The sequence below is a fragment of the Pseudophryne corroboree genome, chromosome 6, assembly GCF_028390025.1.
Source record: "Pseudophryne corroboree isolate aPseCor3 chromosome 6, aPseCor3.hap2, whole genome shotgun sequence".
NCBI lineage: Eukaryota > Metazoa > Chordata > Amphibia > Anura > Myobatrachidae > Pseudophryne > Pseudophryne corroboree.
Genome location: NC_086449.1, coordinates 269,681,437 through 269,704,652, shown reverse-complemented (window position 1 = coordinate 269,704,652; position 23,216 = coordinate 269,681,437). Strand labels below are relative to the sequence as shown.

The 23,216-nt window shown below is 44.0% G+C and overlaps 1 protein-coding gene across 3 annotated transcripts in view; it reads right to left on the bottom strand.

Annotated features, from left to right (window-relative positions):
- ATP8B4 (ATPase phospholipid transporting 8B4 (putative)) overlaps positions 1–23,216 on the bottom strand; it is a 498,700-nt gene that overhangs the window by 127,658 nt on the left and 347,826 nt on the right. For all 3 annotated transcript variants that reach the window (XM_063926015.1, XM_063926016.1, XM_063926013.1), the window contains 2 exons: positions 8,262–8,350; positions 5,676–5,872 (listed from right to left, as the gene is read on the bottom strand). In XM_063926015.1, coding sequence (XP_063782085.1) covers positions 5,676–5,872; positions 8,262–8,350 — 286 coding nt within the window. The remainder of the gene's footprint in view (positions 1–5,675; positions 5,873–8,261; positions 8,351–23,216) is intronic.

Sequence of the window (23,216 nt, the reverse complement as noted above, 5' to 3'; positions counted from 1 at the left end):
ATTCTGTATTTCGACATCTCCTTTTCTTATACTTCCATTTAATTCTCAGTATGTGCACTTAAGCTGTAGTAAGTTGAGCAGTGTACTTCCATTTCTGTTTTCTGTATGTTCGATTTTATCCTCAGTACATGTTTTACTCTATACATAAACAACTGCACATTACGTCGTCTGCTGCTTTGTATGTCAATTGGTAAGCCAAACTTCCATTTTTATTTTTTTAATTAAGATTGTGAAATCCTAAAGGGGGGTACTCACGGGAGAGATGTGTGCTGAGCGATCTTAACACAGACCGCTCAGCACACATCTCTCTCCCCGCTCAGCACAGCGCGATGTGCTGAGCGAGGGGGAAAGCCGACGGGGGGCCGCTCACTTCACACAACGGTGAAGTGAGCGACCCGCTAGATTGAGCCTGCATGCAGGCTCAATCTAGCACTGACGATAGCGATGCGCGGGGCCGCGCATCGCTATCGCTGGAGGGCATACACACGGCAGATCCGTGCTTAAAATCTAAGCAATCTAGCAAGATTGCTTAGATTTTTAGCACGGATCTCTCCGTGTGTACCTCCCTTTAGAGTGACGTGCCAATGGTCAGATAATGCTGGGGATGTGACACTGTAAGGCAGTGATGGCTAACCTTGACACTCCAGCTGTTGTTGAACTACACATCCCAGCATGCCCTGCTACAGTTTTGCTATTTGGCCATGCTAAAACTGATGCAGGGCATACTGTAGTTCAACAACAGCTGGAGTGTCAAGGTTAGCCATCACTGATGTAAGGTAAAGGCGTGGCCACGTACACCAAAAACGTCCCTAAAAGTGCTGCACAGCTTCTAATGTCTCTACCTTCCTCACCAATGCAGCAGACACTAAAGTGGGAGGGAAATGATATCCCAAACAATGCTGGCCATTTAGATTCAGCTCCAGACTGTCGGGACAGACTCCATGTATCAGGGCTGTACATCTTAAAATCGGGGCTCCAAATCTGATCTGATCAGAGTTTAATCACGCAGGTTGTAAACTCTGTCTGGCCAATGACCACTCTGACATGTGCATGATGTAAATGGCTAATTTTAAGTCTATTTCTTAAGTTGTCTAGTTCATTTGGCAAGACTGAAGACACACCGGCCAGAAATCTGATTGCTCAGTGACGTAGGAACAATTTGTTCTGTATGCTGGATGTTATACTCAATATCTGTTTTTATTCTGTATGTAAGGTCAAATTTATAACATTGGAAAAATGTATTTAGGGAGCAATCGTTACTGGCGCTAAGCAGCTTAGATGTAACAGATTTCAGATAAATGTCACCACATTTAGATATACAGACAGAAAACAGAATTTTGAAAACTGCAATACATCACAAGCGCTCATTTCATAAATACAATATCACCAAGACGTTCCTTTTGGGTTGGATGAGATGTTTTCTTTATCTGATATTCTCCTTTGGTTCAGACCATTTGGGTGTGAAGTCTCCAACAAAGATAATATGGAATAAAACAGACGTAATAAAAAACCAATGTGTAGTAAATCTGTGTTAACTCTTGTAATAATAAAGTAAGTATTAGTGCCTTTTTGGAGGCTTTTTTTTATATTATAAATGACTAAGCAGAATCCAAAGCGTACCCCACTCACACTTTAAGCGGGGATATATAAGCACATCAAGGTTTCTTTTATAGGAATGGTGGCTTCTACCGTTTTATACACCCAGTGTGGATCTCAAAGGGTTCAACCAAGCAAAGCTGTGATTTATATAGATCTTAGATGAAGGAAGTTGATGCGTACCCCAACACTGACACTAGGAGGGCAGATGTAAAACCTATCAAGGTATCTTTTTCTCCTTAGGGTGGAAGTGGCGGTCCTGGTGTAGTATATTCCAACTCACAGATCGAACCACGAAAACTCCAAACAAGATGACATGAAAGAAACAATAGCGAGAGACAACCAATGTGTAGTACGTTCTATTAACACTATTAGTAGTTAGTGAGGTATGACTTAAATACCTCTAACTGGCTAAAGTGATTCCAAAGCGTACCCCACTCACACTTTGAACGGGGACCATAAAACACATCAGGGTTTCTTTTTAAGATACTGGCTTCTACCACTTGTGTTACACCCAGTGTGGGACTCAAGAAATTCAACCAGACAAAGATGTGATGAGCAATACTGATGCGTACCCCAACACTCACACTCAGAAGGAAGGTGCAAAACCCATCAAGGTATCTTTCTCTTCTTGAAGTGAACAAATAATTATCCAATATGGCGTACCCCAACTCACAGTTTGAGATACTGGATGACTCCCATAAAGGTATCTTTAAAATTCCAAATAGGGAATGGTATTTCCTGCTTGAATCTAGTAGTTTTCCATTGTCCCCCCAAAAAAATTTGTAACTCCCACAACGAAATAAAGGAAGGGGGTTACAGATGTTTATTCACAGTACATGAAAAAATAATAATAAAAGGGGACATACGGTAGGAAAAAAACATATGCAGCAGCACATGAAACAATAGAATAAAAAATGGCAAAGAGGAATGTTTGGAAAACCACTTGCACAAAGGTAGGTAAAAATGTAAAAATAAAAAGAATAAAAAAATCCAGATAGTGACAAGCTACTCACACTCCTGCTGTCTTTTTATTTTTACATTTTTACCTACCTTTGTGCAAGTGGTTTTCCAAACATTCCTCTTTGCCATTTTTTATTCTATTGTTTCATGTGCTGCTGCATGTTTTTTTCCTACCGTATGTCCCCTTTTATTATTATTTTTTCATGTACTGTGAATAAACATCTGTAACCCCCTTCCTTTATTTCGTTGTGGGAGTTACAAATTTTTTTTTGGGGACAATGGAAAACTACTAGATTCAAGCAGGAAATACCATTCCCTATTTGGAATTTTAAAGATACCTTTATGGGAGTCATCCAGTATCTCAAACTGTGAGTTGGGGTACGCCATATTGGATAATTATTTGTTCACTTCAAGGAGAGAAAGATACCTTGATGGGTTTTGCACCTTCCTTCTGAGTGTGAGTGTTGGGGTACGCATCAGTATTGCTCATCACATCTTTGTCTGGTTGAATTTCTTGAGTCCCACACTGGGTGTAACACAAGTGGTAGAAGCCAGTATCTTAAAAAGAAACCCTGATGTGTTTTATGGTCCCCGTTCAAAGTGTGAGTGGGGTACGCTTTGGAATCACTTTAGCCAGTTAGAGGTATTTAAGTCATACCTCACTAACTACTAATAGTGTTAATAGAACGTACTACACATTGGTTGTCTCTCGCTATTGTTTCTTTCATGTCATCTTGTTTGGAGTTTTCGTGGTTCGATCTGTGAGTTGGAATATACTACACCAGGACCGCCACTTCCACCCTAAGGAGAAAAAGATACCTTGATAGGTTTTACATCTGCCCTCCTAGTGTGAGTGTTGGGGTACGCATCAACTTCCTTCATCTAAGATCTATATAAATCACAGCTTTGCTCGGTTGAACCCTTTGAGATCCACACTGGGTGTATAAAACGGTAGAAGCTACCATTCCTATAAAAGAAACCTTGATGTGCTTATATATCCCCGCTTAAAGTGTGAGTGGGGTACGCTTTGGATTCTGCTTAGTCTTTTATAATATAAAAGAAAGCCTCTAAAAAGGCACTAATACTTACTTTATTATTACAAGAGTTAACACAGATTTACTACACATTGGTTTTTTATTACGTCTGTTTTATTCCATATTATCTTTGTTGGAGACTTCACACCCAAATTATCTGAACCAAAGGAGAATATCAGATAAAAAAAACATCTCATCCAACCCAAAAGGAACGTCTTGGTGATATTGTATTAATGATTTTGAGCGCTTGTGATGTATTGCAGTTTTCAAAATTTATAACATTACTTTATTTGCCATGAGCAGGGCCGTAAGGAGGGCGGTGTGGCCGATGTCGTCGCAAAGGGCGGGATGCCAGCCATACTCACCCTCCGCTGAAACCCGCGCCCTGCTCTGGCTCACTCACTGTGTGGGTAGAGACATTATGTCTTTTCCCACAGTGCCGTGTGTTATGCCATTCAGAGCATCTCTAGGATGCTCCAAGCAGCAGGCTAGTCGGCCAGAGAAGGTGTTCCCTCCCACCCACTCTAAGAGGCGAGTGTGATATAGAAGATAGGCATTAAAAAGATAGACGGTCAAAAGGTCGACAGGATCAAAAGGTCAACACAAATTTTTTGGGGGTGTTTTGTGTTCTTTATAATTTTCCCCCTCAATTTGTTGAAATGCGTCCCCCATGATATTTGCTTCTAGTACCTAAGGCAAATCCAAAGGAGAAAGGACATGAAATGCAGAAATGTCATCTTAGCGGGAGCCTGACGTTATACAGGACTGCAAGGTGTCAGGGCAGTGAGCACTTCGTCCCTGCTCTGTACTCCCCCAGCAACAGTACAGCAAGCATTTGTTATGCCACGAATCCCTGCACGTTTGCATGTATATGTAGTATGAGCATTAACTGGATATACCACTGTACAAGTCTAGGTATTTATCTATCCATCTAAACACACGTACAGATCGGTACAGTCATGTAAACACTACATTTACTAAAGAACCATATGTGACAAAAAAAACCTGAAAGTGGTCAGCAGTACTGGGTACAGAGAAGCTTTAACATAAACACTACATAATGTAAAATGACTAAGGGTATATGTACGCAGCAGCTTCATCCAGAGAGTCTGCGCACACGCACCGGCCGCAGTGCACGTGTGTGCGACCCTTCACTATATGACCGCACCCTGGAAGGATGCGGCCACAAGGTGACTGACAGCGCTGGCTATCCGGGGGGTCGATACAGCATCTTACAGGTGTGTCCGGACCATACACATATATACATATATATACACAGTTTAACAAAATCTGTATTCCTGTGTTTTGGATTATATTAATACTACACCATTATAATAAACTACCGTTTTGCAACGCAACACTGCATGTGTTAAAGATCTTGTCGCATACTGACATGTTGAAGTATGAATGCACACATGAATACACATATATACACACACAAATAATATACAAGTAAGAGTTAAAGCATACAGCTGTTTTAAATATCTATAGGACCATTCTACAATAAGGTATTTGGGGAAAAATGTGAATATGGGTATGAGGAAAAGAACTAAGAGAAAATGGGTGAACTGTGGGGTGACAAAGGGGCAATTCTACAGTGACTATTACATGAGGTATGCCAAGCCTGGGTGTTCAGGTGCAGGAGTGACAATGCTGCCCCCACTGCTTACCTGTCAACTGCTGAATGAAGCAAGAAGGAAACAAAATTGTTGACATAATTCAATGAAAATGGTTAATTCTAACAACGGAAACCAAGAAAAGACTCAATTTACTATGGAATGTTGATTTCACTACAGGTGAGGACGATTAGAGTGGTTTAAATTAAGGTCTAGAAAAGACAACACTATGGTTTAAGATTGAAACTGATGTAATTACACTATGACATGAAATTTTGATCTTTCATTTTCTTACTGCTAGCTAAGACAAGCAATATGCAGATGAGCTACAAGAATTGGGAACAGATAATGGGAGTTGTTCTGGTGCTGCAGAAAACGCAGATTTACATATAATGAATTCCAAGCTCCTTGTTAGCAGGTATCGCTTAAGATAATAACTTTAATTGGCAATTGCTCTTAAGCTTACCTTACATAGAGAGAAATGGGTACTACGGTATTCAGTATGATGATGTATGACCAGAACGTCAGGAATCCTGAGAACACAGCACTGTTCACCACCTCGTCCCAGTACAGGTAGATTCTGAAACGACTGCCTACACAGTGCTCCCAAATGGAGTTTCCAACAGCTAAAATGATCCCCATACAAACCAGGAAGCCAAATATCTGCAATACAGGCAACAAACCCAGTGATAACTTCAATATAAATCATTAACTTTGTGTGCACAACTGTAACGCCCTGCTTCCCAACAGAAAGGTAAAAGTATCAAATTAAGTTAAAGGAAGAAAATACACATTTTGTGATTCTAGTTTTCCCTAATCACTTGATCCTAAAATACACTAGATGCAATATAAATAACACAATGCCTTTTATCCCACAATGTAGCAGATGGTATCCGGTCTTTAGGTCGACAACACTTAGGTCGACACTCATTAAGTTGACCACTATTGGTCGACATACTGTAGTCACTAGGTCGACATGGCAAAGGTCAACACATGAAACGGCTAACATGAGTTTTTCACTTTTTTTCTTCTTCATTTTTGCAAATATTTCATACTTTACGATACACGTGGACTACGGTCGGGAATAGTAACCTGCCCGAAGCATGGCGAGCTAAGCGAGGGTACACGGTGCACTAATTGGTATTCCCGGTCATTTTCCGAAGAAAACAACACCAAACCCCCCTCCATCAAAAAACACACACGTTGACCTTTTCCATGTTAACCTAATAAACGCGTCGACCTAGTCACTGTCAACCAATAGTTGTCGACCTAGTTACTGTCGACCCAACGATCCACACCCATAGCAGATGACAGATTAACTCAGCATTAGTCTTCTTGAAACAAATGCTAAGTAATTTTATATAAATTCAAGTTTCAAACTACCAAGGGCGTGTCCTGCAGCGTAGTAGATGGTATGTGGTGGTGCTGAAACATAGGGGAGTTGTTTTTTTTATTTGATGTCTACACATATGTTGTGAATATTGGCCTAGCCACAAAATCACTTGCATAAAAAACAATATATAAATAAATGCCTATTCCTGTGTACAAACATGGTTAAAATGCTGAGAGATCTGTAAGGACAGTTCATCCGAGGATATAGCTGACATAACTCAGGAAAGGTTCTAAGTGTGAATCTCAGTTGGTAACTAGAAAACCTAGGATCTATTCAAGAATGTAATTTTATCACAAGGCAAGAGGGGCACGTGCTCAGGATTCCCTTCTTTCTGCTGACATGCCTTCATATTAATCTCTAAAGCTCCTCTATGTATTTGGTTTATTTTTTTATTATCAGTTATTTATATAATTTATACGTACATATTCCGATGCACTTTACAGAGAGTATTTGGTCATTCATATCAGTCCCTGTCCCAGTAGAGCTTACAGTCAAAATTCCCGACCCTACCACATGTACACACACACACACACACACACACACACACACACACACACACACACACACACACACATACATTTTGTTCACAACTGACCTACCAGTTCAGAACCAATTAACCTACCAAGATATTTTTGGGGTTTGTGGGAGGAAACCAGAGCACCCATGCAAGCATGGGTAGAATATACAAACTCCATACAATTAGGGCCATGATGGAGTTGAACCCAAGACCTCAGTTCTGTGAGGGAGTAATGCTAACTATTACACAATCCGTGCTGCCCATGTATAATATATCATTAGATATTGTTGATGAATATTATATTATAATGCAGCTACAAAATACTGTTTTATTCTAAAATGTAATAGGCATATTCTTGTTAATGGATAATTATCTGATATTTGATTGTATATTAATGCAAGTGAATCTGTAGTATGTATTCACCCTGCACGCCTTACTGCTGTTTTGTTTGTAGATTCACTCGTAGATATTCAGTTACATTAAGGGGGTTATTAAATTGCCAGCGCTAAAAAAACTAGCTATTATCGTAATTTTAGCCCGACGGTTATTATCGGGTTATCCAATTATAGTCCGTTTTCTTTGGTAGAAAAATGACCTGTTTTGGGGCGAAAACATATGGAATCTGGGATAAGTTCCCGAACCCATGCGTTTTTGTGAAAAAAATTAGACTGGTTATAAGGGATTTTGTTTCACCCTCCTGATGCACGCAAAACATATTTCCCCATTAGTGCTGGCTATTGGGGCTAATTGGATAGCCCCTGGAGCATTCATTAGCCGTGGTCTAATGGGATACTGCCCTAAGAGTGATTTTATTATTGACAGTCTTTAAGATGTGTGCCTATTGGTTTACGGTTTTGCCGTAGTCCACAAAATATTTGTTTCCAAGGTCTGTAACTGATGCATAATATTGGATTTAAGGCAACCAGTCTGCTAAGATTCTCAATCTACCATTATGGATTTATTCTTACGATATGCCATTACATAGATCATATTTATAGGTTTTAAATACGTAACACTTACTTTGTCCTAACACCTAATCACTCACTACTTTTCCATTCAAGAAAACCTTTTAATCAAATTAAAACAAAACATAAGCAAATATGATAGCATCCTATTCTCTTGGTCATTATGCAACTACTTACCCATAAAACTAAAGTATTCATTAGCCGATCAATGCTTGTTCTTTTAAATTTCGTTTTACCACTGTTTTGCATTAATTTAGTATCTGGACCTGCAAAAAAAAAATAAAAAAAATATCAAGGTGCAATTGTAGGCTCACTTGAGGATCATCGGGTATAGATCAAATACACAAAGAGTTAATTTATATGGTAATGCAAAAACATTTTATTATAATCCTGTATTAAGAACACCTCTGGTCTACATTCACACATGTACCTTGAGTTCAGAAAATAAAACATCCTATGAAAGGACGATAGCAATGGCATAAATAGAACATGTAGTGTACAAATTACTCCCACACAGTCTTCTTACTCTGTATAGGTACTATTTACTAAGTCCTGGAGAGAGATAAAGTACCAATTAATTAGCTCCTAACTGCCATTTTGTTTTTTAAACACAGACTGTAACATGACAGTTAGAATCCGATTGGCTGTTACTTTATCTTCATCCACTTTATCTCTCTCTAAGGCTTAGTAAATATACCCCTATGTTCTATATTCTATCTATGCAACAGATGTTTGAACTGTAATAAAAATTAATTGCCCACAGCTGCATATGCTGCAGACAGCAATCATTGGGAAATTGTCCGAATGGCCATTTTCCAGATGGTTTGTGCAAGCACAATAGAGATGTCCCTGGGAATAAGTCTTGAGCGCCATGTTCCCGGAGACCTGTGCATACACAGTAGATTCTGGCACAAAGCCAGAGTCTACAGTGCTCTGTTCGCTGCATACGTACTCTCTTTCCTCTCTCCACCCCTGCTGTCAGATTATTCAGAATATAATACTCCATAAAAGTCCGAGAACTTTAACATAGTTTACCATTTAACTTGTGTACACAAATTATCGGGCATGCGCATACACAAGTTAAATTACACCTGCTGGATCACCTACGCCTTGACAAAGACCAGACGTAATTGAAACGCGTTGGACGGCAGGTGAGAGTGAACCGAGCCCTACACAGATAAAAAAACACCTGGCAAACTGGTTGTGCAGTCTGAACAATGAGAAGCCTGACCCGGGTTTTAAAATCTAACTTGAGCTCTTGTTGAAATATGTATTTTGAGCCATAAATTTGGGTAGGTGTATCTGTAAAAGATGATTTTTTTATAGATGTCTGAAAAATAGACGTTATGGTAAGAATTTACCGTTGATGACGTGATTTCTCTTATGTCCACAGGTATCCACAGGATAACATTGGGATATGGTTGAGCGACAGCGGAAATGGCACCTACACGGTCACGAGCTTTCCGGCCTCCCAGGATGTATCGTGGCCTCACCATATAGTCCCGCTCACTGACTCAGTCAGATCAGTTCTTTCCACAGCGATTTAGGCAGGAGCATCAGGTAGAGACCTGTTTAGGCGATAAGAACACACATGCACACCCTTCCATACAAGAAGGGAGAGGTTTAGTGATTGTCTAGATCCTCAAATCAGGTGCGTCAGGGTGGGATCCCTGTGGATACCTGTGGACATAAGAGAAATCACGTTATCAACGGTAAATTCTTACCATAACGTCTATTTCTCTGGCTGGGTCCACAGGATAACATTGGGATTCCCAAAGCCAATTTTAGTGGTGGGGACGCTCCTGATTACACAGGAGGACCTTTCGCCGGAAGTCTGCGTCATGAGAGGCAAAAGTATCCAAGGCATAATGTCTGATGTATGTGTTAATGGAAGACCATGTGGCTGCCTTATATATCTGTTCTGCTGAAGCACCCTGTTGTGCTGCCCATGAAGGAACTACCTTACGTGTAGAGTGTGCAGAGACATTAGCCGGAGTAGGGAGATCTGCATTATAAAAAGCTTCTGATATTACCATTCGGAGCCATCTCGCCAGCGTCTGTTTACTAGCAGGCCATCCTCTTCTATGGAATCCGTAGAGGATGAAGAGAGAATCTGTTTTTCTGATGGCACTAGTACGATCTATGTAGATTCCTAAAGCTCGGACTACGTCCAGCGACGCTTCTCCCGCAGATAGTCCCGGTACCTGAAAAGCTGGGACTACAATCTCTTTATTCAGGTGAAACTTTGAAACCACCTTTGGACGATAACCAGATCTCATTCTGAGAACTGCTCTGTCTGGAAAAAAACTTAGGAAAGGAGACTTACACGATAATGCTCCTAAATCTGACACTCTTCTGGCTGACGCCATTGCCAGTAGAAAAAGCACTTTAGCCGTTAACCATTTAAGATCTGCTCTCTTAAGCGGTTCAAACGGAGGACCCTGGAGAAATTTAAGAACTAAATTCAAATCCCAAGGAGCAGCAGAAGGAACAAATGGAGGTTGAATATGTACAACTCCCTGAAAGAAAATACGAACATCCTGTAATTCAGCAATCTTTCGCTGAAACCATACAGTCAATGCTGATACTTGAACTCTCAAGGAAGTTACCTTCAGCCCTTTATCCAATCCTGCTCGAAGGAAATCCAAAATCCTGGACACTTTAAAAGATCTTCAAATTTTTTCCAGTACACCAATAAATATAGGCTTGCCATATTCTATGATACACACAAGCTGAAGAAGGCTTTCTTGCTCTAAGCATAGTTTGGATTACTTGTTTCGAAAATCCTCTCGCTTCTAAGATAGAGGTTTCAACAGCCACGCCGTCAAAGACAGGCGATCCAGATGACTGTGACAACAAGGACCCTGCATTAGCAGATCTGGACGTTGAGGGAGCAGTATCGGTGCTTCCACGGACATTCAGAGCTGCGGAGCCTGAGTATCGTCTTTCCCTGACGTGGATGCCAGCGCTCTTGTTCCCGGCAAGGATCTCTGAAGTTGTACTCCAGTGTCTCCGGCATTTCCAGGTGCCAGTTCGCTGCACCGTTTCCAGTGTATTCAGCGGCCGGTGTATTTCTCTGCGGTCCAGTCACCAGTGCTCCTTGGAATCAGCGCGGGCTGCGGGCCCTAAATCACCGTTCCCAAGTTCTACGAATTACCAGCGTCTTAAACCACTGCACTTCAGTTCTTCACACCATCAGCGTCTCAGTCACCGTTCCCAAGTTCTACAAATCAACAGCGTCTTAAACCACTGCACTTCAGTTCTTCACATCATCAGCGTCTCAGTCACCGTTCCCAAGTTCTACAAATCAACAGCGTCTTAAACCACTGCACTTCAGTTATTCACATCATCAGCGTCTCAGTCACCGTTCCCAAGTTCTACAAATCAACAGCGTTTTAAACCACTGCACTTCAGTTCTTCACATCATCAGCGTCTCAGTCACCATTCTCAAGTTCTACTAATCATCAGTGTCTTAAACCACTGCACTCAAGTCCATCAAATCATCAGCGTCTCAGTCACCGTTCTCAAGTTCTATAAACCAACAGCATCTAAAACCACTACACTTAAGTTCTACAAATCACCAGTGTCTTAATCTCCGCTCACAAGTTCCTTTAACCATTTGTGTCTCTAAAGTTCTTCAAGTTATCAGTGACTCTTAAACATCACCCACAGTTTCTTCAGTCACCAATATCTCTAATACTGCTCACAAAACCCTCGAATGGGTCTGGACATTCCCTCTTAAGTTTTTTTTATGATATATGACTTTTAATTGTTCTTTTCCTGCAATAAAGCTCTTCACTATTTCACTAAACCTTACTGTCAGCGTCCTGTATGTGGTTCCTCTTCCCAACCATCGGAAGAATCCCCGAGTCCACAACACCCTCAGTCTAGGCCAGTGACAGTATACTCAGGCCACATGGACCCGGGGAATCGGAACCCAGAGGCAAGCACCATGCAGGACCTGGTTTCCCGAGTACAGAGTCAGGAAGCAGCACAGAATCAGGTGATGCATTATCTCCACGAATTGTCTGGCCGGCTGGATCAAATCCAGACTTCTCTGGCTTCAGTGGTTCCAGCTCCAGTTCCAGTATCCGCTCCAGTGGTTGTCTCTAGCAATGTTCCGTCCTTGTCTGGAACCAGGTCACGCCTTCAGCTTCCTGCTCCTCCTCGTTATAACGGGAATCCAAAGAATTGCCGTGGTTTCCTCAATCAGTGTGCGGTACATTTCGAACTCCTCTCACATAACTTCCCTACTGAACGGTCTAAAGTGGCATACATTATCTCTTTGCTTGAGGGTTCAGCGTTGGAGTGGGTGTCAACATTGTGGGAGCGATCAGATCAGTTAGTTTCTAGTTATACCAAGTTCATCACGTCATTCCGAAGGATCTTTGATGAGCCCGGCAGGACGACCGCTGCCTCTGCTGACTTGCTCCGAGTTCGACAAGGCTCTCGTACAGTGGGACAGTATGTGATTCACTTTCAAACTATAGCTTCAGAACTGTTCTGGAATAATGATGCCCTTCGGGCTGCTTTTTGGAACGGGCTCTCAGATCGTTTAAAGGACGAGTTGATCACTAGAGATCTGCCAGATTCCTTGGAACAGTTGATCTCACTCTGTGTAAAGGTGGATCTTCGCATGCAGGAACGAGGTGGTGAACGTAGTCGGTCAGACCGGTCGAGATTCCGATCTCTTCCATCTAAGCAAATAGTTATTTCAAGTCCAGACGAACCCATGCAGATTAATCGGTCCCGGCTGTCCCCAGAAGAACGTCAGCGTAGTCGTGAGGGTAGACTGCCTTTACTGTGGAGCGGCGGATCATTTTCTCAAGCTTTGCAAGTCTCGCCCGGGAAAACAGGCAGTCCTAGCTTGTTCTGGAAAAGTCGAGCTAGGGTTTTTTTCTCAATCTTCTACGGCAGTGGAGTGTTTACTCTCCGTGTCTCTGTTTTCTGAGTCTGAAGTCAAAACCGTTAAGGCACTGTTGGACTCAGGGGCTGCGGGGAATTTTATTTCTCTTTCCTGTGCCCAGAATCTGGGTTTGAAGTTACGGTCGGTCGAACGACCTATTACGATAACTGCTATTATCGGTACCCAAATTCCTAATGGTCTGATTTTTAAATCGTACTATGCCAATCAAGCTGCAAGTGGGAGCTTTGCATCAAGAACATCTGGAGTTCCTTGTGATTCAGGAGATGCCTCATGATCTCGTTCTTGGTCTTCCTTGGCTCAAGCTTCACAACCCTCACGTCGACTGGAGGTCGACACAGATAATTTCTTGGAGTCCATTTTGTCATTCGAATTGTCTCACTCCTGTTTACCCGCTTCGTGTATCTTCCAAGTCGGACGAAGAGCTTATTCCAGAGGCTTATCGGGAGTTTACAGATGTGTTCTCGGAACAGGCGGCCGATCAGTTACCACCGCATAGACCCTGGGACTGTCCTATTGAGCTCATTCCGGGGAAAATGCCACCTCGGGGTCGCACTTATCCTTTATCAGTACCCGAGACTCAAGCTATGTCAGAATATATCAAGTCTAATCTGCAGAAGGGATTCATCCGTCCCTCTACTTCCCCGGCGGGAGCAGGCTTCTTTTTTGTGAAGAAAAAGGACGGAGGCCTGAGGCCATGTATCGACTATCGTGGTCTAAATGAAGTTACCAATAAGAATAAGTATCCTTTGCCGCTCATCACGGAGCTTTTTAATAGAGTTCGCGGAGCTCGAGTCTTCACCAAGCTCGATTTAAGGGGAGCTTATAACTTGATACGTATCCGACAAGGAGACGAATGGAAGACGGACTTCAATACTAGGGACGGGCATTATGAGTACTTGGTAATGCCGTTCGGCCTCAGCAACGCCCCCGCCGTCTTCCAGGGATTCATTAATGAAATCTTTCGGGATATGTTATACCTAAATGTAGTGGTATATTTGGATGACATCCTGATATTTTCGAAGAATCTCACTGAGCACAGAGTACAAGTTAAGGAGGTACTTCTTCGGTTGCGAGAGAACCATCTATACGGCAAGATTTCCAAGTGCACCTTTGAGGTCCCCTCTATTCCATTTCTGGGTTACATTATTTCAGGCACGGAGTTGCGTATGGATCCGGAGAAACTTTCTGCTATTCGGGACTGGACTCAGCCTCTTTCCTTGAAAGCGGTGCAACGATCTCTAGGGTTTGCAAATTACTACCGGAAATTCATAAGGGGTGTCTCTACTATTGTGGCGCCTATTACTGCCCTAACCAAGAAGGGGGCTGACCCAAGCCATTGGTCCTCTGAAGCTGTAGCAGCGTTCGCTCAGTTGAAGGCAGCCTTTATGACCGATCCGGTACTTCAGCAACCAGACTTTTTAAAACCATTCTTTCTGGAGGTTGACGCTTCTACGGTAGGCATTGGTGCCGTACTTTCGCAGTAAGCTCCAGATGGGAAGTTACATCCATGTGGTTTCCATTCTCGCAAGTTCTCTCCTGCTGAACTAAATTACACCATTGGAGACAAAGAGCTTTTGGCAATAAAATCTGCCTTGGAAGAATGGAGATATCTTTTGGAAGGTGCTAAACACCTAATTACGATTTTCACAGATCACAAGAATTTGCTGTATCTCAAGACGGCCCAGTGCTTGAATCCCCGTCAAGCAAGATGGGCGCTCTTCTTTGCCCGATTTTCGTTTGTCATTAAGTACCAGGCTGGAACTCTTAACACCAAGGCGGATGCCCTATCCCGTTCCTTAATGGCTTCGGATGAGGAGAATTCCGTTGAAAAGGCTTTGATTCTCAGTCCAGTTTCTATTTCAGCGGCTCCCACCGCGTTGGGTCCTCCTCCTGGAAGAATGTCTGTGCCAGCTAAATTTCGACCTAGGTTGTTGCAGTGGGCTCACATTTCTAAGTTTTCTGGCCATCCTGGAGTTCAAAAGATGTGGGAATTTCTACGAAGATCTTACTGGTGGGACACTATGAAGAAGGACGTTCAAGAGTATGTCAACTCGTGTCCTCAATGTGCTCAGCACAAAATTCTTTGTCTGCCTCCTGCGGGGTTGTTGCACCCATTGTCCATTCCTAAGAGGCCTTGGACTCATATCTCTATGGACTTTGTAACTGAACTGCCTCTCTCTTAGGGTCATAACACCGTCTGGGTGATTATTGACCGATTCTCTAAGATGGCACATTTTGTCCCGTTGACCGGGTTACCATCAGCTTCTAAGTTAGCTTTGTTATTTATTCAGGAACACTTCCACCTGCACGGGTTACCTCTGGAAATAATCTCTGACCGAGGGGTACAGTTTACGGCAAGATTCTGGAGAGCTCTCTCTACGGCCTTACAAATAAAACTCAAGTTTTCATCCGCTTACCAATGGGCAAACTGAACGCGTCAATCGAGATTTAGAGACTTTTCTCCGTGTTTACCTCTCCCCCTCGCAAGATAATTGGGTGGAGTTGTTGCCCTGGCCGAGTTCGCCCATAATCATCTGTATCACTCTTCGACTGGTGAGTCTCCATTTTTCATTAATTATGGATTTCATCCCTAAGTTCCAGAATTACCCATTTGTCCTCCGGAAGAAGTTCCTGCTGCAGTCTCTACCCTCCGGCACTTCAGTCAAATCTGGAGTCGAGTTCATGCCAACCTCAATAGAGTTTCTGGCCGCTATAAGTTCTTTGCGGATAGAAAGCGACGGTCAGCTCCTCAATACAAGGTTGGTGACAGGGTATGACTCTCTACCCGCAATCTCTGTTTGAAGGTGCCCACTATGAAGTTCGCTTCAAGGTTCATTGGTCCTTATCCCGTGTTACAAGTCCTGAATCCGGTTGTTTGCAAATTGGGATTGCCTTCCCATCTCCGGATACCAAATTCCTTCCATGTCTCTCTTCTTCGCCCTCTTGTTTAGAACCGGTTTCATTCCAAGTCCCGAAGGCCAACCTCTGGAGAGGCTGAAGAGGGTACGGACTTTGAAATCAAAGCTATTCTTGATTCTCGCTACCTTCACAAGAATCTACAGTATTTGGTGGAATGGAAAGGTTTTGGCCCCGAGGAAAGGAGCTGGGTCAAAGCTACTGAAGTTACGGCTCCCCGACTGGTGCGGGTTTTCCATTCCAGACATCCGACAAAACCTGGAAAGTGTCCAGGGGCCACTCCTGGAGGAGGGGGTACTGTCACACACCAGAGGCGGCGTTCGCCGCGTTTACCCCTGCGTGTCTGCTGGTCTGTGTTGCGGCCTCCGCCTTCGGTGGGCCACGGGCTCCAGCGTCTGGCTGGCGCGGCTCCCGGCGGTTCTCCAGGGCATGGGCGCCGCCATGACACCCGGCATCACGTGGACGGGGGGCAGGTGATGTCATCAGACTGCTCCGCCAATCCAGCGGTGGCGGGAGATTCAAAGTCAGACGCCGGACAGAGCCTCGGCGCCTGAGTATCGTCTTTCCCTGACGTGGATGCCAGCGCTATTGTTCCCGGCAAGGATCTCTGAAGTTGTACTCCATTTCCAGGTGCCAGTTCGCTGCACCGGTTCCAGTGTATTCAGCGGCCGGTGTATTTCTCTGCGGTCCAGTCACCAGTGCTCCTTGGAATCAGCGTGGGCTGCGGGCCCTAAATCACCGTTCTCAAGTTCTACGAATTACCAGCGTCTTAAACCACTGCACTTCAGTTCTTCACATCATCAGCGTCTCAGTCACCGTTCCCAAGTTCTACAAATCAACAGCGTCTTAAACCACTGCACTTCAGTTCTTCACATCATCAGCGTCTCAGTCACCGTTCCCAAGTTCTACAAATCAACAGCGTCTTAAACCACTGCACTTCAGTTCTTCACATCATCAGCGTCTCAGTCACCGTTCTCAAGTTCTACAAATCACCAGTGTCTTAATCTCCGCTCACAAGTTCCTTTAACCATTTGTGTCTCTAAAGTTCTTCAAGTTATCAGTGACTCTTAAACATCACCCACAGTTTCTTCAGTCACCAATATCTCTAATACTGCTCACAAAACCCTCCAATGGGTCTGGACATTCCCTCTTAAGTTTCTTTATGATATATGACTTTTAATTGTTCTTTTCCTGCAATAAAGCTCTTCACTATTTCACTAAACCTTACTGTCAGTGTCCTGTATGTGGTTCCTCTTCCCAACCATCGGAAGAATCCCCGAGTCCACAACACCCTCAGTCTAGGCCAGTGACACTCTGCCCATCTTAGAATGGGAGTTACCTCCTCCATCAATCTTTTGCTGTGAGTTCCTCCCTGATGATTGAGGTACGCTACTGCTGTCGCATTGTCTGAGCGGATCTGGACCGGTCTTCCTTGCAGACTGTCCTTTGCCTGAACTAGAGCCATGTAAATGGCCCTTATTTCCAACAGATTTATCGGCAGGCGACTTTCCCTTGCGGTCCATTTTCCCTGGAACCAAAGGCTTCCGAGTACCGCACCCCAGCCCTGCAGGCTGGCATCTGTTGTCAGGACTTGCCATTCTTTTATCCAAAAGGGTCTCCCCTTGTTTAAATGGTCTGTCTGTAGCCACCACGCTAGAGACCTCTTTGCGTTTACTGGAAACTTTATCGTCTGCTTTTTTATCGTCTGATGATTTCCGTTCCATTTGGTCAGAATAAGGTGCTGTAATGGTCTGGAGTGGAATTGCGCATATTCCACCATGTCAAAGGTTGATACCATCAGACCCAACAGTCGCATTGCTGCATGGACTGACATTGTCAGGGCGTGCAACGCTTCCTGAGCCATGACCTGCACCTTGACTAACTTTCTGTAGGTCTGAATCCAATATGGCCCCCAAATGAACCATCCGCTGTGACGGATTCAGAGACGACTTTTCCCAATTTATGAGCCACCCGTGTCTCTGTAAACAAACTATTGTCTGTTGAAGATGGCTGAGAAGTAAATCTTGCGAATGTGCGAAGATTAACAGGTCGTCGAGGTATGGGAATATTCTTATCCCCTGTTTGCGCAGACAAGCTGCCATAACCACCATGATCTTGGTAAACACCCTGGGTGCTGTTGCTAGCCCAAAGGGCAAGGCTTGGAACTGAAAATGTTCCTGGAGGATGGCATACCTGAGGTAACACTGATGAGACAGTGATATAGGCACATATAGGTAAGCATCCCGTACATCCAGAGATACCATGTAATCTCCCGGTTCCATGGCCAACATTATGGAGCGTAACGTCTCCATGTGGAACTTCGGGTTCCAAATGTATTTGTTTAACATTTTTAGATTGAGAATTGGTCGATATGACCCATTTGGCTTCTGGATCAGAAATAGATTGGAGTAAAACCCCTGTCCCCTTTGTGATGGAGGTACTGGGACAATCACACCAGACTGCAGTAATTTTTGGACTGCTTCTTGGAGGGCATTGGCCTTCGACTCTATACGAGACGGGCTGGTGCAAAAAATCTTTGAGGAGGCTGCCTCCTGAATGGGAACCCATACCCCTGAGATACCACCTTCTGCACCCAAGCATTTGTTGTTGACTGCTGCCATATGTGTGCAAAATGAAGGAGTCGGCCCCCAACCCAGGAATCCTCCAGGCGGAGGCCTGTCTCTTCAGGCTGATGGTTTCTGTTCAGGCTTGAAAGCTGGCTTTTTGCAAGCCCACTGCTTCCTACCCCTGGCTTTGAACTGGGGTTGCTTAGACTCCTCTTTAGCTTTCGCTTTGCTTTGCCAACGAAATTAGCAAAACTTTGAACCCTTGGACTTAAGGTTATAAGTAGCCGGAAATCTGACCTTCTTTGATTCAGCCTCTCATTCTAGGATATCAGATAATGGTTTCCCAAACAATATATTACCAACAAAAGGCAATGCTTCCAATTCTTACTTGGATTCCGCATCTGCCTTCCAGGTACATAGCCAAACTGCTCTGCAAGCGGCTACTGTCAAGGCTAAAGCTTTAGAAGCTACTGTACCCATATCAATTGCTGCTTCTTCCAAATATTGGGCAGATTGTCTTAAACGGCTTAAATGATACTCTTGCTCCGTAGTAGGAGAAGAGATGTAATTCTCTAGTTCCTCTATCAATTCGCCCATTGCCTTTGCTACCCAGGCCGAAGCCATAGCAGGTCTTACCACTGCTCCTACTAGAGAAAATACATTTTTCAAAAAGCTATCTACCCTTCTGTCAGTGACATCATTTAGTGAGGTAGATGACAGTGGTAAAGCAGATTTATGCACAAGTCGCAGTACATGTGCATCTACTTTTGGAGGAACTTCTCTTTTCGAACAATCCGCAGCTGGAAATGGATAATAAGAATTCCATCTTTTCGGAATCTTATATTTCTTACTGGGCGTCGCCCAAGACTCATCCATCATTTCCGTCAGCTCATCTGACGCTGGGAATTCAGTTTTCACTGATTTTGTTCGTTTAAACACAGGTGCTTTAGATTTTAACACTGACTTGGCTGGTTCTTCCAAAGAGAGAACAGCCTTCACAGCATTAATAAGTTCAGCTACATCCTCTGAACTAAAACTCTGCGACTGATCATCATACGGAGTATTTGAATATACTGTATCATCATCTGTTGTATCATCTTGTGTAGTCTGCAACATAGACGTATCTGTCTTAGTCTTACCTGTCCCTTGGTTGCTTGTAGAGACTACTGGAACCAAGCCGTAGGAAGGGAGCTGCATGTATGGGTTAATAGTGTAACCTAACCCTTGAGGTGGTGCTACCGGAGCTAACCTGTCCGCTATTGAAGATAGAGTCTTTGCGAACATATTCCATGGTGGCTCTGTTGGTGGTTGAACCAACTCCTGTTTTTTACACAAGCCCTCATAAGTGACTAATTGGTCCATACCAATTAACCCTGTCTTACAAGATAAGCATGTTAGGGATGTAGGAGTGCTTGATAAATTCTCCTCGTCACTTTTGCCGCTCACATACATGGTAATAATCTGTAAATGACTACACAATTTGTGACTGAAAATCACCTATATATGAGTATATAGAAGTGAGATCAATCTGACCACAGTGCACCTGAATTGAGGGTCAGAACAGGACTGACGTTACACAGAAAAGTCAGCACTCATACTAGCAGTCAGTCACATGTTAAAGCATTAGACATTGTCATATGAGAATACAACCCCAATTACAACTTATAAATAAGTAGGAAAATTGTACTTCTGTTTTTAACTGGTTCTTTTTCAACATAACATGCAGAAAACACAGTAATATACAGATCTCATATGCAACAGGTACTAAAAATTAACAATTCATACTAACAAGTAGAGAGAATTTTTAGTACTGTATACCCTTCCTCTGGAGAGCGGGATACAGGGAGACTCACCACACTTCCATATCCAAGCAAATGCGCTCGTAAGACGCTGAGTGGATTCAGACGCTACTGATGTACACTACCGCTCCTGATAACGGACACAGTCGCTCACTGTGGACACGGACGCTCAGCGACTTCCACGTGTATGCAGACGCTAAGGCCTGCGACTCGGTCTAGGCGGGATCTCTAGTGTACACAACCGCAGCTTCTAAGCTGCGACCGAGTACCCTCGTGGTAGCGTCTGAGACGGAAGTGAGGTCATTCAGTTCATGGACGGGAGACGTGCGGAAACTGGTCATGAACTCGGAGGAGGGGCGGCCAGGAGAGCGTCTGAATCCCCCTGTTGACTTAGACTCTAAGGATCGCGGCCTCTACCTAGTCCTGGCGCCTATGATCCCTGGAGCGTAGCGCTGTCGCACTCGAGATGTTCGGCGCATCAACACACTGTTTGTAGTCTCCACCAAGACAGTGTAGCTGTGTGAGGATCCCCCTAGTAAGGGTAAATCCATAGACTCCCCTTCACCCCATGCTCCGGCCACAGCCTGGTTACGCCTGCTGGACCTGCTAGAACATCCGACACAGACGCCCGTCGAGACAGCACTATTACCGCGAAGGTAAGCGTTGTTGCGACCCGGTGGGGAGTTGCTGGAGCGACTCTTTCCAGTATGCGTTTAAGACGCTGTTAAGAAAAGTCGCTCGAAAAAATTATAGTGAGTCTATAAAAATAAAAATAAAATAATAAAAGCTTCAGGCTGCTTTATCTCAGCAGCCCTGTGACCATGCGGCTTCCTGCCACACCAAGCAAAAAACTGATCTGACTGAGTCAGTGGGCGGGACTATATGGTGAGGCCCCGATGCATCCTAGGAAGCCGGAAAGCTCGTGACCGTGTTGGTGCCATTTCCGCTGTCGCTCAACCATATCCCAATGTTATCTTGTGGATAATCCTGTGGACCCAGCCAGAGAAAATTATTATTTTTAAAGTTTTTGTGACTGCTACGTGTTGTGTGTCTATTACAATTTCCACTATGAGCATATAAAGCTGCTGAGGGTGGAGATGGACATTGGAGATTCTGGTAAGTAGATTATTCGCTGCAAGTGGCAAATTGAATGATAAAAGTGCTATTGGAAGTGGGGCGTGTACATTCTCTGTTTCCCACTATTTCAAAAGTAAGTGTGTTACCAGAGGGGATACAAGGACATTTATTTCTACAGGGAGTGACACCAGACGGTATTTGGAGACAGTGGGGGAAATTTACTAAGCTCCCGATTTTGACCGAGATGCCGTTTTTTCATCAAAGTGTCATCTCGGTAATTTACTAAACACTAATCACGGCAGAGATGAGGGCATTCGTAATTTTTTGCAAGTCCAAGTAAAAAATTACGAATGAATACACCATCGGTCAAAACGCGGCTGTTTAAGTATGAATCTCGGTCATTTACTAAGAAGTGCAAAGCAAAAAAAAAAAAAAACACTGCCGTGAAAAATTACAACTCGTAAAAAAGTGCTAAAAAAAAACAGACCTTTTTTTTTTTCCCGTGATTAGATAGGCATGCACGGATCCATGAGATCCGTGCATGTATATCAGTGGGAAGGGGTGGGAAAGTGCTTATTTTTTCTAAAAAAATTGCGTGGGGTCCCCCCTCCTAAGCATAACCAGCCTCGGGCTCTTTGAGCCGATCCTGGTTGCAAAAATATGGGGAAAAAAATGACAGGGGTTCCCCCATATTTAAGCAACCAGCATCGGGCTCTGCGCCTGGTCCTGGTCCCAAAAATACGGGGGACAAAAAGAGTAGGGGTCCCCCGTATTTTTAAAACCAGCACCGGGCTCCACTAGCTGGACAGATAATGCCACAGCCGGGGGTCACTTTTATATAGTGCCCTGCGGCCGTGGCATCAAAAATCCAACTAGTCACCCCTGGCCGGGGTACCCTGGGGGAGTGGGGACCCCTTCAATCAAGGGGTCCCCCCCCCCCAGCCACCCAAGGGCCAGGGGTGAAGCCCGAGGCTGTCCCCCCCCATCCAATGGGCTGCGGATGGGGGGGCTGATAGCCTTTGTTGTAAAAGAAAAGATATTGTTTTTAGTAGCAGTACTACAAGTCCCAGCAAGCCTCCCCCGCATGCTGGTACTTGGAGAACCACAAGTACCAGCATGCGGCGGAAAAACTGGCCCGCTGGTACCTGTAGTACTACTACTAAAAAAATACCCAAAAAAAGACAAGACACACACACCGTGAAAGTATAATTTTATTACATACATACACACATACATACATACTTACCTTAAGTTCCCACGCAGGTTGGTCCTCTTCTCCAGTAGAATCCAAGGGGTACCTGTTGAAGAAATAATACTCACGAGATCCAGGGGTCCAGGCTCCTCGGGAAATCCAGGGGTAATCCACGTACTTGAAAAAAATAACAAAACGGTGTCCCGACCACGAACTGAAAGGGGACCCATGTTTGCACATGGGTCACCTTTCCACGAATGCCAGAAACCCACTCTGACTTCTGTCTAAGTGGGTTTCTTCAGCCAATCAGGGAGCGCCACGTTGTAGCACTCTCCTGATCAGCTGTGTGCTCCTGTCCTCACTGACAGGCAGCACACGGCAGTGTTACAATGTAGCGCCTATGCGCTACATTGTAACCAATGATGGGAACTTTCTGCTCAGCGGTGACGTCACTTTAGGTCAACCGCAGGGCAGAAAGTTCCCAGCATTGGTTACAATGTAGCGCATAGGCGCTACATTGTAACACTGCCGTGTGCTGCCTGTCAGTGAGGACAGGAGCACACAGCTGATCAGGAGAGTGCTACAACGTGGCGCTCCCTGATTGGCTGAAGAAACCCACTTAGACAGAAGTCAGAGTGGGTTTCTGGCATTCGT